At 46.5% G+C, this 14773-nt stretch overlaps 1 protein-coding gene across 1 annotated transcript in view; it reads right to left on the reverse strand.

Moving 5' to 3' along the window:
* Positions 1 to 1545: 1545 nt before the first annotated feature.
* The window catches only part of LOC147688860 (protein QNR-71-like), a 40112-nt gene continuing 26884 nt past the window's right edge, over positions 1546 to 14773 (reverse strand). Inside the window, exons 6-11 of the mRNA XM_086941763.1 lie at positions 12573 to 13001; positions 5060 to 5188; positions 3876 to 3975; positions 2266 to 2474; positions 1968 to 2058; positions 1546 to 1881 (exon numbers count right to left, since the gene is read on the reverse strand). Of these exons, the coding sequence (XP_086797889.1) occupies positions 1731 to 1881; positions 1968 to 2058; positions 2266 to 2474; positions 3876 to 3975; positions 5060 to 5188; positions 12573 to 13001 (1109 nt within the window). The 3' untranslated portion in view covers positions 1546 to 1730. The remainder of the gene's footprint in view (positions 1882 to 1967; positions 2059 to 2265; positions 2475 to 3875; positions 3976 to 5059; positions 5189 to 12572; positions 13002 to 14773) is intronic.

Raw genomic sequence — 14773 nt, forward strand, 5'->3', positions numbered from 1 at the left:
CAGCAGTGGGTTTTTTCAGAAGAGGGGTGACCTGCCCAGTTTTGAAGGAGGCAGGAATGGAGCCTTGCCAGAGGGAGAGGTTGATCAGAGTGGTCCAATAGGAGAGGGAATGGGTATAGAAGTCAATGGCAATGGCACTGGCTTCCGGTGGCTCAGCGGATTCAGTTTAAGGTCCTCTGCGTCGCCTATAAGATCTTGAAGGGGTCCCCGGCAACTATCCTTACGACCCTCCTGGCCAACTACATCCCAGCACGACCCTTAAGATCGGCAGACCTCGAATTGGCCGTGGTGCCGCACTTTAAGCGAAGTAGGGCCGGTGGACGCTCATTTCGAGTGCGGGCCGCTGCTTTGTGGAACTCCTTACCCCCGGCAATTCGCGCTATGAGCGATTTGCTTTCCTTTCGTCGCGCTGTGAAAACGTTTTTATTCCCTTAGTTGTATGCTTGTGTTGTTTTATTTAGTTGTGTAGCTGCCTTGTCGGGCGCCAGGACGCTCCTTAGCTGGAGCATCTGTGCGCCAAATAAAAACCACATAACATAACATTTCCAAGGCATGGAACACCCTCCCTCACCACCACAAGTTCCTGAAGGACCTCAAGACCTTTCTTTGACGAATCACCAGTAACATCCAGGAGCTGCGCCCCCCAACCCACCCGCGCCCCCCAGCCCCCCCCCCGCGCCCCCCAGCTCCCCCTGCGCCCCCCCCCCCCCCAAGCCACCTTCCGGTTGCGTAGTTGTGCTTTATAAACCATTGATTGAGGTCATACACAAGTCAATCATCATGCACTTCAAGGCAGTCATTGGGCTTAGACTCACACAGCTACATCCTGGCACTTGTCATTCCATTATTCTAAAAAACGTTCCCTACCACTGTAAAAAAGAAAATGTAACTGCTTGATTCTTGCAGGCTTCATCCACCCATTAGTGGTGTCACTAGGACCCCAGTCCCCAGCTATGTGAAGCATCTTCCCCTGCTAGACCAGCAGTGACAAGTGCCTCCAAACCAGGCAGAAGAGCTTTTAAGAGGTAGAGGTAGAGGGGACCCCCCACACAGCCTTGCAAAAGGCCTAGCCAGAAGCACATACATGTACAGCTTTGTTTTTAGGGACTCCGCCTGTGCCTGTAAACACAGGCGAGCCACACCCCAGAGTCAACTTCCCAATGAAAACATCCAGGCTTTCAAGGAACGCCTACAAGGCATCAACGTCAAAGGACTAGCCGGGCCGGTTTTAAAAACCATGTCTTCAACCACGAGGTAGCAGCCACTATTTGTTATGTCACCATCATGGAGACGTACACTAAATAGTTACATGAATACTTCAGGGGCATCATCGCTCGACATTAGCTTTTTTGCAAGTTGAAGGGTTGTATTGGTTCTATACGTATGTAGGCTACTCCGCACGCTGACAGTTACAGCGTCATGACTTCCTGGCAACAGTTTGAGGCACAGTCCCCCACAGCTGTAAGCACTCACACCAAATGACCTTTCCACTCATACCCATTTCCACTATGGACACAAATTTAAGACAAAAAAAATAACCAAGACTTTAAGAAAAGGTTTTACTTTTAACCTCATGAACATTTGGTTCTTAGAGAACCAATTAAGAGTATTCAGTAGTGCAAGTGCTATAGATGCAGGCTGGTTAAGCAGCTTTTGTTTCACGCCAAGCTTGAATTACAGTGCTTCAGTCTGTCCCTCGGTGCTGCAAGTGCAGAATGTCTCCAGGTCTTTTATATGATTCCATCTTTGCCCTTCAGCAGGGGGCGGCTCTCGTTCTTCCGGTTTATGAAGACAGCCTTCATGTTGCTGAAATGCACCCCAAGGCCCTCACCGGGCGTGTTGTCACCAGCACTTTCAATGGGTTTGTATTGTTTGTATCGCCTGCAAGTAGAAAGGCACTTTTAATACCACAAATCAACCAGAAACCACACTGCCAAACGCTGTGAACGTGGATAAGCAACACTTACTTGATCAGTAGGACAGCTACTACTGCAACCAGAACCACCAAGATGGCTAGAGTCAAGAGAGCAGCCGTCGCTGTTCGTGCGCTTCCAGACCCTGAGACAGAATTACATTAGACATTAGTTCAATGCGGCAGTCACCCAGCTATTCCACTCCATGCTATTCACTAGTGAGGTTATTAAAGGAAGCAAAGCCCTCAACCCCACCTCTCAATAAGGCTGCACCTTGCATCACATGGAGTCCCAGCCACCACCGCCCACACTAGTCAAGAATACAATGAGATTGGTCATCTGGAGCACTCACCATCCTGCACAGACACCATTATACCTCCAAGGACCTGGCTCGCATCATCACTTAAGGTAACATTCACGCAGTAGGTGCCAGGTGCGCTGAATGACCGATGCAGAGTCAGCAGACACTCGTCGGTGGTGGGGGCTACCTGGTCACATACTGTTCCCTGAGGCACCATGCACGTGGAGTCCGAAATGACAGTGCAGGCATCCTTGGGAATGCTGAAAAAATATAAGCAAAAATTAAGCATTTGCAATGCAATAGGTCTCACATTTGCGAGAGTTTAAGCTATTGGCATTGTAAATGACAATACCTTTTTATCCATTTTGCTAATCAATACAAATATAAAGCATTGTCATTTACAAAGCCAATAGCTCAAACTCTTGTAAATGCGATACCTATTGAAATAAGCAGCTGCCATTGTCCCGGGCTGCTCAGAAAGCGTGCATGGTGCACTGAATGTTGCAGGAAAGCATGTTATGCCTGCAGTAGGAGAAACTCATTAAAGAAATGAGTGCTTACAGACTAAGACATACCATGTAACAATTGGAATAAAAGGGCAAGTCCTCATGGGAGGTTACAAATAGACGAGGCGGTACGAAGGAGGGACTCACAAGCTTAAGGAATCAGAAGCCAGCATTTACAAAGGCCCATGACAAATATGGCTAGAGCCAAAACAAAAGTGCGCCTTCTTAAGAGAAGAGCAAGGATGAAGAATCAACATTGATTCTTCAGAAAGCCCTCACTCATCAACCTGGTTGGTGACATGCTTCATCAGGCCCCACCAGGAAGGTTGAGTACCTCCCCAGTGTGCTTCAACAGAATTACTGCGGAACGGATTGGTAATGGTCTGAGTGGCAAGTGCAAGTGACTGAAGGGAGTTTAAGTGTCTGGGTTGTGACCCAAAATAATTGTATTAGTCGGCCCACCAGGCACGGATAAAAACAGAGTGAGCGATGTATGCAGTGGATAGATTGTTCAGTGAGACATTGCTGAACAATCTATCCAGCACATACATCGCTCACTGTTTTTATCCGTGCCTGATGGGCAGATAAAAATTTGACCCAACCCAGACACTTTTAAGCTCACTTCAGTCACTTGCCACTCAGAATTACCAACCAGTTCTGCAGTAATTCTGGTGTCCAAAGCACACTGGGGAGGTACTGAACCTTCCTGGTGGGGCCCGATGAAGCATGTCACCAACCAGGTTGGTGAGTGAGGGCTTTCTAAAAAACCAAATTTGATTCTTCATCCTTGCTCTTCTCCTAAGGCACACTCTTGTTTTGAGTACATCTGGGGGACCAAGATTGATCCTTAAAAAAAGTCCCTCACTTGTTTATTTAAATATGGTTGGAGCTTCAATTCTATACAGCATGCAGCAGGCTGGACCTAAATATAACCCTGAATTATAAGTGCTCCATATGTTCTCCATAGTTCTGACTGAGGAACCGCAATCTGCGACATACATCAGGATAAACAGACATGCAGCCCCACTGCCAAGTGACTCCATTAGCAACCAAAACCAGTCCAAGCAGGCAGCTAGTCTCTTGCCCAGGGCAGATGAGGCAGGATTAAGGTCCAGGACTTTACCCAGAGCAGGGCCGGTTTGAATCAGTACATACCTGCCTTGGCAGCGTACAATGAAGACAATATTCGAGTCAACCAGTGCTGTGGCCATCTCAGCTCCAGTGCTTTGAAGGATATTCATTTCCAGAATTCCCTCTACAACAGAAACAAGACAGTCATGAGCAGACACTACTGGCAGCACTACCATGCATCAGAATTCCAGCACCCCTGGTGAGAACAATCCTACAGATGCCTAAACAAGGCATGTGGTACAGTGTAATACAAGCCACAGTAGTACCCACATTGTGTACCACCACAATTTCACCCACCTTACTTTTGATTGGCAGGTAGCATTTTGTAACAGGTGTTACATGTACACTAGTGAGAAGGGCGTTAGTCTACTCTAACTCTTTAGAAAACAAAAGTTGCATCTTTAGAAAACAAGAGTTGCATAAAGACAATTTAGAGTTCACGCTCTAATGTAAATATGATAGTTGCGCCATTTTGAATATTTTTTATCATGCAGGAATGGGGTAGAAAACTATGGAGGGCTACTTGGTGACATACAAATCATGCAACCTTTGAACACATTCAAAATAGTCTATCAGCATCAAAAGGTGGACTATACAGAACTGGCAGCATTAGCCAGTGTCGACTGCTCATTTCATCTGAAGTTATAAACATGCAGAACATTTGATTTACCCTTAGTTAGGTTTTTTTTCTTTTCACAAATCAAAACAGTGAACAGGGCAAACAAGGAGGTAATGAGGCAAAGAATGCTTTTAGTGGATGTGCATAGCCCACCTTTGCCAAGGACACATATATCGTTCAGTCACTAGGCAATCTACTCTCCTTCAGGCCTCAATGGGAAGGGTCAGAATTCTCCCTTACTTAGTTTACCAACCTAAAAAAGCTGTGGTTTGGATGGCTAATTGATAACTTAGTATAAATTCAGTTTATATTAAACCAGTAAACCTAGACTAAAGTTAAAGAAATTAAAGCAGTCAGTACAACTTTAAGTCTTTCTTCCCAAGGTGCAGAATGGTCCATCTAAGAGTCCAGTTTATATTCTATAGCCAATGAAAGACTAGTGACTGCTTAGGGCGGCTCTCCAAGGTCTCCTAGTAGTATCATACCGGCCTCATGTAAACTTATCTGTGAATACTCTTGCTTGCAGCAGCTTGCACCGCTCCTCTAGTCTCAAAGTGCAACCATAACCCACAAGGTCCAGAAGTCGTACCTACAATGGTGATGTTGCTGGAATAATACCCATATCTGTAGATGACGCATTCAACAGCAGGAGTTGAAGGACTGGAGGTTCCAGCTGGTGCAATCTGGACTCTCTCGGGGTTGACCACTTCAAAGAGTTCTAAAATAAAGAGAAGAGCATGCTACCATCATCAACACAGGCAAGTGAGGCTCTTCCATAGGAAGCATGAATCAACAAAATCGCCAAATACCGCCTCCTGTATACAGATCTGAACGTTCAATAGGAGATGTTTGCAAAACAACCCTCCCAAAACGCAAGGAAAGAAATTCTCCCTACAAAAAAGGTACCAGACACCCGAGATCGAAGTATAAGCAAATACTCATTCAAATGAGCATTAGCTTCCAAGAGGGTTCGGTTTATTCCCCAAGTGATTACCCCAGAACACCCAATCCCACCATCCAAGCCCCACCCACTGGTAGGCCTCAGTACAGGATAGCCCAGCACTTACATTTCACCAGTCCACTTTACTTCTAGTGGGCATGATATGTCCTGAAGGTCAGTTACAAGAACATAACACATATGCGCTTATGCCCAATGACAGACGAAGTAGTCCTCACCCCTGAACTGTATCCAGAGTGGCATTCACCATTTCACACTTCTAGCCGAGGGATGCCAGTCACCCAGAGCAACAGGTGAGCAGCCCAATTAAGTTACCAATACTAGAGCTGTGTGGACCCACCAATGGCAATAGAGAAGCAAATCTCTGGTGCAACACAATGGTAGGCTATCACCAAAAGTCAAATGCCAATTATAGTGGTAGAATAAAGTATTATATTTGTAATCCACAGCATGACCCAGCAGCCACGAGTTCAATGCTTCACTCCTAAGGTAACCCCAAGATACAGGTGTGGCTCTTTGAAGCTGGAATCTAACATGACCAATGACACCAATCGGTAAAGTAGGCACATTGTTGCTAGAGAATTCACTACACTGCATGGATAGCAGCACCTACTGTTGGCAATGTAATAACAGGGTACACAAACACTACTGTACCTCAAATGTTACAAGTACCAGTTTGTACATATTTCAAATCTTGGTCTAGTGCAATGCTTGGTTATATATTGCACAAAGGTGTACTAATGCCATAAGGAGACGGGCTTCAAGACAAGGCAGAACAGTGTTGCATTTACACCACACATGCTCTCTACAGAAGCATCAATAGGTGAGTTAGGGTAGCAGGTTACTCTTATGGACATTCCTGAGAAACCCCTAAAAAAAAAACTGCACCTAGTGCCCCAGTGGTTTGCTTTTCCCATCACACCACGTGGAGTAGAATTAAGGGGCTCATCGGCCAAAGATTTAATCGAAGGTGAATGGGACTAAGCTGCCCCAGTGCAGTATCCTTCCTCATTCAGGAATCTCAACGGGTCAGGAGGGAGAGGGGGGTGGGAGGGTGGGAGGGGGGGGGGGGGGGGGGGGAGTAGCTCAGAGGCGCTGAACAAGGACCCAATTAGAAACCCTGGCGATGAGGCTTATAGGACAAGGAGAAAGGTCAGGCGTTTTGAACACATTGAAAAAAGGATCATTGAATGGTTATCAGCCTAATGAACTGCTCAGCAAGGTGTACAAAAGTGACAAAGTCAGGAGCCCAGTCAGTTTAGAAGGCAAGCTCTTTAGGAGCCGACCTTCCCAGGATAAGTCAGTCCTGCAATTTCCAAAGCAGGCTGCTCAAATCAAAGATGGTTCTGCTTTTGCCTGGTTAACGTGTAGCAGCTTAGTAAAATTGTGGGCAGTTGTCACTGTGGGCTCAGTCATATCATACAACAGAATCAGACACCTCGGCTAGATTGTTTTCTAGAGTGCAGCTAGGCAGTGGCATAGGAAGGGGGTGCGGTGGGAGAGGGCCACCCTGGATGTCAATGAGGGGGTGACAAAATTCCGTTCCCCCAGCTCTCACCTGCAGTCTTCAGTGTGGCACTGTCCCCGGGCAGCAATCAGCCTCCAATAACCCCCCCCCCCCCCCAAGGAGTCCCGACGCAGGGCAACAAACGCAGGTACCGCCCAGGGCTGTCTTTGGTCTATCTACGCCACTGCAGCTAGGACAGACCATTTGCACCACTGAACCAAACAGCTTACCACAACTGGGGAGATTTGTCCCAACTCCAGCTCACTCAAAGTGCTCCAAATAATAAAGCTTTAACGAAATAAACTGCAGCAGCTCACTCCTACATACAAACCACCTAGATTGTGCAGTTAGATGCATTCATGCTCAATATCAAGAAACCTTAGCATCAGGTCAGGTTGAATGAAGTTTGCTATATTGAAAAGCTGGTTTCAACAGTTAAGACATGTGCAGTGCTCCTGGATAACCTGTAAGTGTAGGAAAGTGCTCCTTTTTGTATAGTCACCCCCCCACTTTTTGCTCCAAATGCTGTTATGACTGATAGTACACTGAACCTGCTGTCCTGACGCTTGTGCCCACCCCTAAAACTTGTATGAGACGTTTAAATCCCCAAATTGGCAAAGACTTCACCCCCTTCTAAGTCCCTAGAATATGGTACCAGTGATGCCCAAGGCTGCAGCACGGTTTTGTAACACCTTTGGTGACCAAAGCAAACTATTGTCAGCAGGCCTGTCATTGCAGACTGTTGGAGCAGTGCTAACAGAACTAGACTGGCCTTACTATGTGGGGTACATACACAGCCTTTAATATATGTAAGGAACATAGAGGCTGGATGCAGTACATTAAAGGGGAGGACACAAAAGAGCCTATATGTCCCTATAGCGGTGTCAACCATTTGAAACTACTGTAAGTGTTAGCGGTCCATTCAACATGGAATGCCAATTGGTCACTTGATTGGCAGTTCTATTATGGCACCTCTAAAATAAGGCATTTGATACCAAGCAGGACATATCACTCCTGACAATTATGCCCTGGGTGACACCACCTTTGAAGTTGCCCACCTGGTTGTCCTCAGCTGTACTGTGCCCACCTTGTTGTCCTTAGCTGTACTGTGCTCAGAGTAATCAGCACATGCTTTCCCACATCTGCCGTCAAAGAATTGACCTCCTGCCAGGCAGTGTAATCACTCCCAGAAGTCAGACAAGACTTGGAAGGTTATACCCCCCCCTCCCCCCCAAGCAGGCCAGTGGCACAACAAGGAAGTGATCTTCAAAGGCTGCACTGCCTCCGATCTGCATCAGGGTGGCCCCTCAGTGGAAGACATAGCCTTCACCATGCCCTAGGTACATTTGCACCTGGGCAAAGCTTGAAAGGAGCAATGGAACAGTCATACCTCCAGGATGGCTGGCCACACCAAGGAGGGCAGCCGGTTCTATACACCTAAAATCGAATTCGGCCATTAGGAAGGATGAATTAGTGAGTTCTGGGTAGAAAAGGTGACCTACACCACTGGATGTGGTCACCTCGAGCAGATTAGCTGCAGCTTCGCTCCTAGTTCCCACATCGCTAAATCTAGACAGGTGGTCAAGTGCATTGTGGAATCAGTCTTGCCTGCCTCAAAGTTTCAGGCCAATATGTTACTTCCCTGGACCCTGTGACGTTCCAGAAAATGTGCTGTTCTTTTCACTAGAAATGAAAAGAAATCAAAATTGCACTTATATAGCGCGTAACTACCCGGAGGCCTCGCAGCACTTTAGACTGAATGCTAGTGGCGGGCTCAGGGTAGATCAGCACGTTTTTGCCAACAAGTGCGTTTTTAAAGCCTTTCTGAAGGACATGTGGTTATTGATTTCTCAAAGGGAGAGGGGGGGAGTTCCAAAGCTTGGCCGTGGTATGATAAAAGGAACATCCACCCCAACGGGCTTTGTTAATTTTGGTGGCGGTTACAAGTTGTAGAGAACTAGAGCGCAAGGCTCTGGACGGTGCATAGGGTGCAGAATTGCCGGGCCAGTGCGGTGAAAAGATTAGTGCACAACGCACATGGTCTTGAACTGCACTCTGGCCACTACTGGGAGCCAATAAAGTTCTTTCAGAGCTTTCTTAGCTGACTGCCAGCGGGGGATGTTGTACAGTAAACGGGCAGCACAGTTGTGTGACTTGAAGCCTATGGGTCACTGCTGCTGGGGCTCCCATATAAAGGGCATTCCCATAATCCAGGCGAGAGGACCAGGGCCTGGACCATGATCCTCCTAGCCTGGAATTGTAGCAGGGGAAGCACCTTACGGAGCATTTTCATCATCCCGATGCAAGTGGAGGCAGTTTTAGTGGCTTGGGCTGAGAAATCAAGCGCTTTGTCCAGCCAGATTCCCAGGCTCTTAATCTGGGGTTTGGGAGGAGGCGGGCCAAGAGATTGATGCTAGGGCAGATGGAGAGGGGTTGCCCATTGGCATAATATCGGTTTTCTCCCCTTTAAGCTTGAGGTATGAGGATTGCATCCATCTGGCAACAGCCTCTAGGCAGGGACATAAGGTGGAAGATGATCCTGCTGAGCGGTCAAGGGAGACCACCAGTTGGGTGTCATCTGCGTAGGTAACAATACGCACACCGAAGGGATGGACTATCCTCTCTAGCGGCTACATATAGGCGTTAAAAAGAGTGGGGCTCAGGGAGGAGCCCTGGGGTACCCCACAACTAAGGTTGCTTAGGGGAGACCGACTCGCCCTCAAACACCTGGAAGAATCTATCCTCCAGGAAGGAGGTAAGCCATTCCAAGGCTGCGCCCGACACGCCCAGACCACTCAGCCGATGTAATAGTGTAGAGTGGTTGACCGTGTCAAACGCGGCACTGAGGTCAAATAGTATGATGGCAGCCTTACCTCCCTGGTCCAGCACAGCTCTAGCTTCTTCCGTCACCGCCAAAAGAGCCAAAAACTAGCCAAGGATAGTTCTCAAATCTGGGAACCATCCCACACACTCCTCATATAAGCAGTAAAAAATAAATTACTGACTTGTGGCCGTGTCCTGGGGCCTACCTCACTAACTCCAAGGGTTCCAAATAACAGGATCTGCCAGTGACTGATTGTCACTCCGTAACATTGTGGCCGATGGCAAAATCAACTAGTCTATGCGTTTTACAGCATTGATTGAATACTGCTTCAAAAATCTACAACTCCTGTTATATGTAAACTATTCAATTCATTCTGGTGTTTAAAGAAGAGCAGACTATTTTTTTTATAAATGTGTGTCAGATTAAGTTGTGCCAATTACTTCTATTCCATGTTGGTACTCTGAAATGCTTAACAAACGTTACTCCCGTAAAGCGAGACTGCCTTTTGAAACTCCCTAATAAATCCTTAAAAACACTCCTAGGAATCAAAAGAGCATCTTTGGGGTATTGTAATATAACACAACAAGGCTACCTTGCCTTACCACTTTCCTACAGTATCTATGTGAACCCTACATATTTTTCTTGGTGTAAGCATCAGGCAGTGAGGAAAAATAAGAAATCTCAAATGGCCATAAAATATTGAACCAGGTCAGCCTATATAGCCAAACTCATTACTCCCCAGATTACCGCTTTGTGATCGGAGTTGTAATGCTTATGTGTTGAGAAAAAAAAGAAAGAAAAAAAAACAAAGAAATCAAGTGGAAGTTTTGGCTGACAATATACATAAAAAACATTATGGAATATTTGTTATGGCCTCCGTTTCCATCCGAGTAGTAAACGGTCCATAATTAAAAATGTTGACCCCCCCCAAAAAAACGCATTTATGAACAGTCCTCATCAAGAGTAGGGTCAGTGGACACTAACAGAGCACCCTATACCAGACCGCATCTGATACCTGAGGAATAAATAGATTGTAGCAGTTTCTACAGGTTTATTGGCCAACCAGGGTCAAAGGACAAACTAGCTTGAAAGGTTTATGGTATAGATCGGAATCTGGCATGGTGGAAATGCCAATGGAAGCAGCACCACAAATTGACACGTCAAACCACCAGCTCCCCTAATCGCTTGTTTGAACATACTACCATCCATCACCCCTCCAGGCCCTATTCTCAGTTTGGCAGTGTGTCAACTAGAGGATAAACAGGGCTCACTTTGTTCGTCTGTACAAAGAACAGGGGTTAAAGGCAGGGACCAGGGTATCAGCAGCACAAGCTGGAAAAGTGGTTACACAGGGAGTGGGCTAGTAGCTATAACAAGATGGCTCATTAGATACGGTTTCGGGATCCTGTGGCAATTCTGCACAGTAAAAATATATCTAGCAGGGTGAAGTAGAAGGACAACACTTCGTAGCAGGGGGTGGGAGGAACAGTAGTGGCTGCTGTGGAGAGGGGGTAAATGAAGAAAAACCCTAACTTCTCAATACGGTCTGCTTCCTCTGCTTCCTTTGGCGAGTCCAGGAGCAGGAAGGAAGTAGGAACTAGGAAGCTCCCAGGATCCTAGCCAATCAATGCTGTGCTGCAGGAGCATTGTGATTGGTCTGAGCCCAGTGGTTCGGGAGGCTGGGAATGTTCTCCACCCAGGTTGTGTATTACAGCTGGTGGAGAAAACGCAAATGGTGCCAGATTTTTGGCCGACCCAGAAGGCCTGTCATGCGTAGTTACGAGTGCCACCACTCCTCCCCCCCCCTGTTCCCGTGACGTCCAGCCCCGTCAGCCCAACCAGGATCAGAAGATGATAATGTTATTGCATTTCCTTTTTGAACTGCACAGAGCAGTGGGGCAATGCTCCCACTTTGTGGAGGGGTGCAAGGACAACCCTGCTTAGGAAAATTGGATGTGGTAGAGAGGCAAGTTGGACATTTGTTAGAGAACGCCACTACGACCTTCTCAAACTAGAGGGGTTATGTGACCACCCATTGTTAAAGGAAATTGTATTCATGAAAGGTAGATGCGGACACATTCTTTGTGGCTTCATAGCAACCGCCTTCCTTCTCCTCAAACTTAATTTCATGGTGAGATGGAAAGGTGGATAGGGCATAAAGCCAACAGAAAATGGTGGAAGCATTTGAAATCAGCAGGCTGTGCTGTTATTGTGTGGGGGGGGAATGCTAATCAACATAGCAGGGGTAGAGATGGAGTTAGAGAAAGTTAACTGAATAGATCACCGACAGAAATCAGCTGGAAGAGTGAAGAGAAGAATAGTTCAAGTAGGTGTTAAAGTCTCAATGTAGAGGCCTACAATTTACTTAAGCGGAGGTTCCCGATTTATGCACAAAACAAATCTCATGGGTGGACCGCACGCAAATATCCTCAAAAAGAAGGGCCAGCATGCCATGCAAGTAGCAGCACAGATGAACCTGGCATGGTGCATGTCACATTCATGACAGCTACACGAGCTGCGATCTAAATAGACGTCCTGCTCCTGAAATGCTATACAGCGCACACCTTTATGGACAAACATCGGACACCCCTGGACTTGCAGCAAACTGGATGAGGACTGAAATAAGGGGATGTATCATGACTAAGGAATTACCCTGGGCAAGTCACATCTTCACACCTCCAACAAGTGGGAGCTCAAGTTCCACGGGGGCTGTCTTGAGTAACTGCAGCAAGTAATAACTGTAAAACCCTGCACAAATAAAATTTAAGCTGAAGTTACATATGGCAACTCTGAATTCTATGAATATAACCTACCTTCCAGCTCTAGGGAGGATATATTGACAGTGGATGGCACAGGCCCAGAAGTGGTTAATGGTGGCCCAGTAGTGGTTGGCATAGCAGTGGTTGGTGGTGGCCCAGTAGTGGTTGTCGCAGTAGTGGTTGGAGGCGGCACAGTAGTGGTAGTCACAGGCACACATGGTCCTGGAACAGCAGCTTTGATGGTCAAGTTAAGGCTGAAATTCCCTGGAAGGGTGTAGGTGTGCATTGTAAGAGGACTATTTGAATCAAATGTCCCACTGCCATCTCCAAAGTTCCAGTCATAAGAGATAGCCGAAGCATTCAGGTAATGGCTCGGGTCATTGATGTACACAGTGAAGGATATCGGCAAGTCCTTAATAAATATGTTGTCTGTTGCATTACGATCATTCTTCTGAGAGAGACTCACATGGAAAGGAATTTTGTCTGTAACAGAAGAAAACAATGACAAAGTTTAGTTTGATCCAGAGCTAACTTGAAGTAGCAGTTAACTAGCATGGATTAGGAATTAAAACCAAGCACAACTACTAGCAAAACCCGTGGCAGGCCGTTTGATTGTTCCACTGCAGGCATTAGCCACATAAAACGCGAAGTTAGCCGTTGAATTTACATTGTAAAAGGGAACTGCTAGTGCTTTCTGGGAAGCAGACACGCTTAGAACATGTAGAGGCCTATTACTACAGCTATCACACTAACATAGTACTTCTATTGGCTATGACTCAATTTGCTTCCTGCATTGCCCTGGTGTAGTACTAGAGTTGTGCAAACCTCTGCGTTTCCTCCCTGAATCCATTGAAGACACTTACCTTCCACATTACGAAACTAGTGAGCTTGAACAGACAAGTTACAAGGTCGGGAAAAAACCCCTCTAGTCAATCACACAGTGGTGGCAGCCACAAAGAAAGCGGTGGGACGGGTGCAGGGAGCATGGGTGTTTACATTTATTTAATAAGGATCTTACCGTAAGCTGCCAGCCACCTCGGCGTTCTTCCTGGTCCCATCAGGCACTGGGGCAGACTTCCTGTGCAATCCCCACGCTGCCTTCATGCAAGGTTGACGCTCTGCTCAGGACAGTCAACGTTTCTCCAACCCAGCTGTTCAATACAGCCCAGTTGGAGAAACCTAAATGGGCATGTGTGCGTTTGGCCATCCCAAGACGGCTGGCCAAACAGGCGCAAAAAACACAAACCAGTCCTCCCTCCTCCCATGGTCTTGGCCCTCCCTCTGCATGCTGGCTCAGCCAGTGAAAATTAAACTGATGTTAGAACAGGTTTTTTTACCTGCTGGCTTAAGCCAGTGGGCTATGCTCCGCCATTGCGGAGGAGGCACCCCTAAAATCCCATTTTTCAAAAATGGAAAAATATACCAACAGGGCCCATGGATCATAGCTTGAAGTTTTAAGCAGCAGAACTCTACACGTCTTAATACTTTAAAGCCCAATTAGCAACTTTTAATGCTAGTACCTCAAAAACTACTGAATGATGGTTTACCCTCAAACAAAAGCAAGACCCTAGTAATGATCTACTTTCATGCAAAGTTTAGTGTAAATCCTTTTAGCAGTTTGGATTGTAGGAGAAATACATTTCCCATGGAAGCCAAAAATTAGATCATTTCAACCCTTCATGCACCTTTAACTCCCCCACCCCTCCCAATTCATTTCCCCCAAAATAATGGACTTCCAAGTTACACATAATTAGAACAAAATACATTCCAGTTTTTACCCACTGCAATTAAAATTCTACCTAAAGAACGTATATACAGCAAAACCAACCCATAGTGTTACACCACGTGCTCCAAATGCAATTGTTACTGCAAGGACAACCCCATGTCCGATAGATTGGTGGTTCCAATTTTTGACCACCATCTACTCTCGCTGGCTATTCTGATAATGTAGGTGGGACCGAAGTCATCCATGGCAATTCATCTTCAGGTGTACAGCAAGGCACTTGGGGGAGGTATCAGACAAGCTCTGCAAAGGTGGTAAGGCTTGTGGAGAGCAAGTCAAAGGTGTGTAGAAGGTTCCAGGGGACCCACCCATTACTCCCATTTCGGAATTGGGTGCACTGGCTTTGCAGGTGTGTACAAGCAAATCTAGATATTATGCAAAACCTCCTTCAGAGTAGAGATGCAGATTCTATCCCACAGACCAAAACCTTCCAGTCGCGCCATTGTGTTTGATGAAACTCACCCTATGACCA

This window comes from Lissotriton vulgaris, chromosome 10 (assembly GCF_964263255.1).
Source record: "Lissotriton vulgaris chromosome 10, aLisVul1.2, whole genome shotgun sequence".
In the NCBI taxonomy this organism is placed as follows: domain Eukaryota; kingdom Metazoa; phylum Chordata; class Amphibia; order Caudata; family Salamandridae; genus Lissotriton; species Lissotriton vulgaris.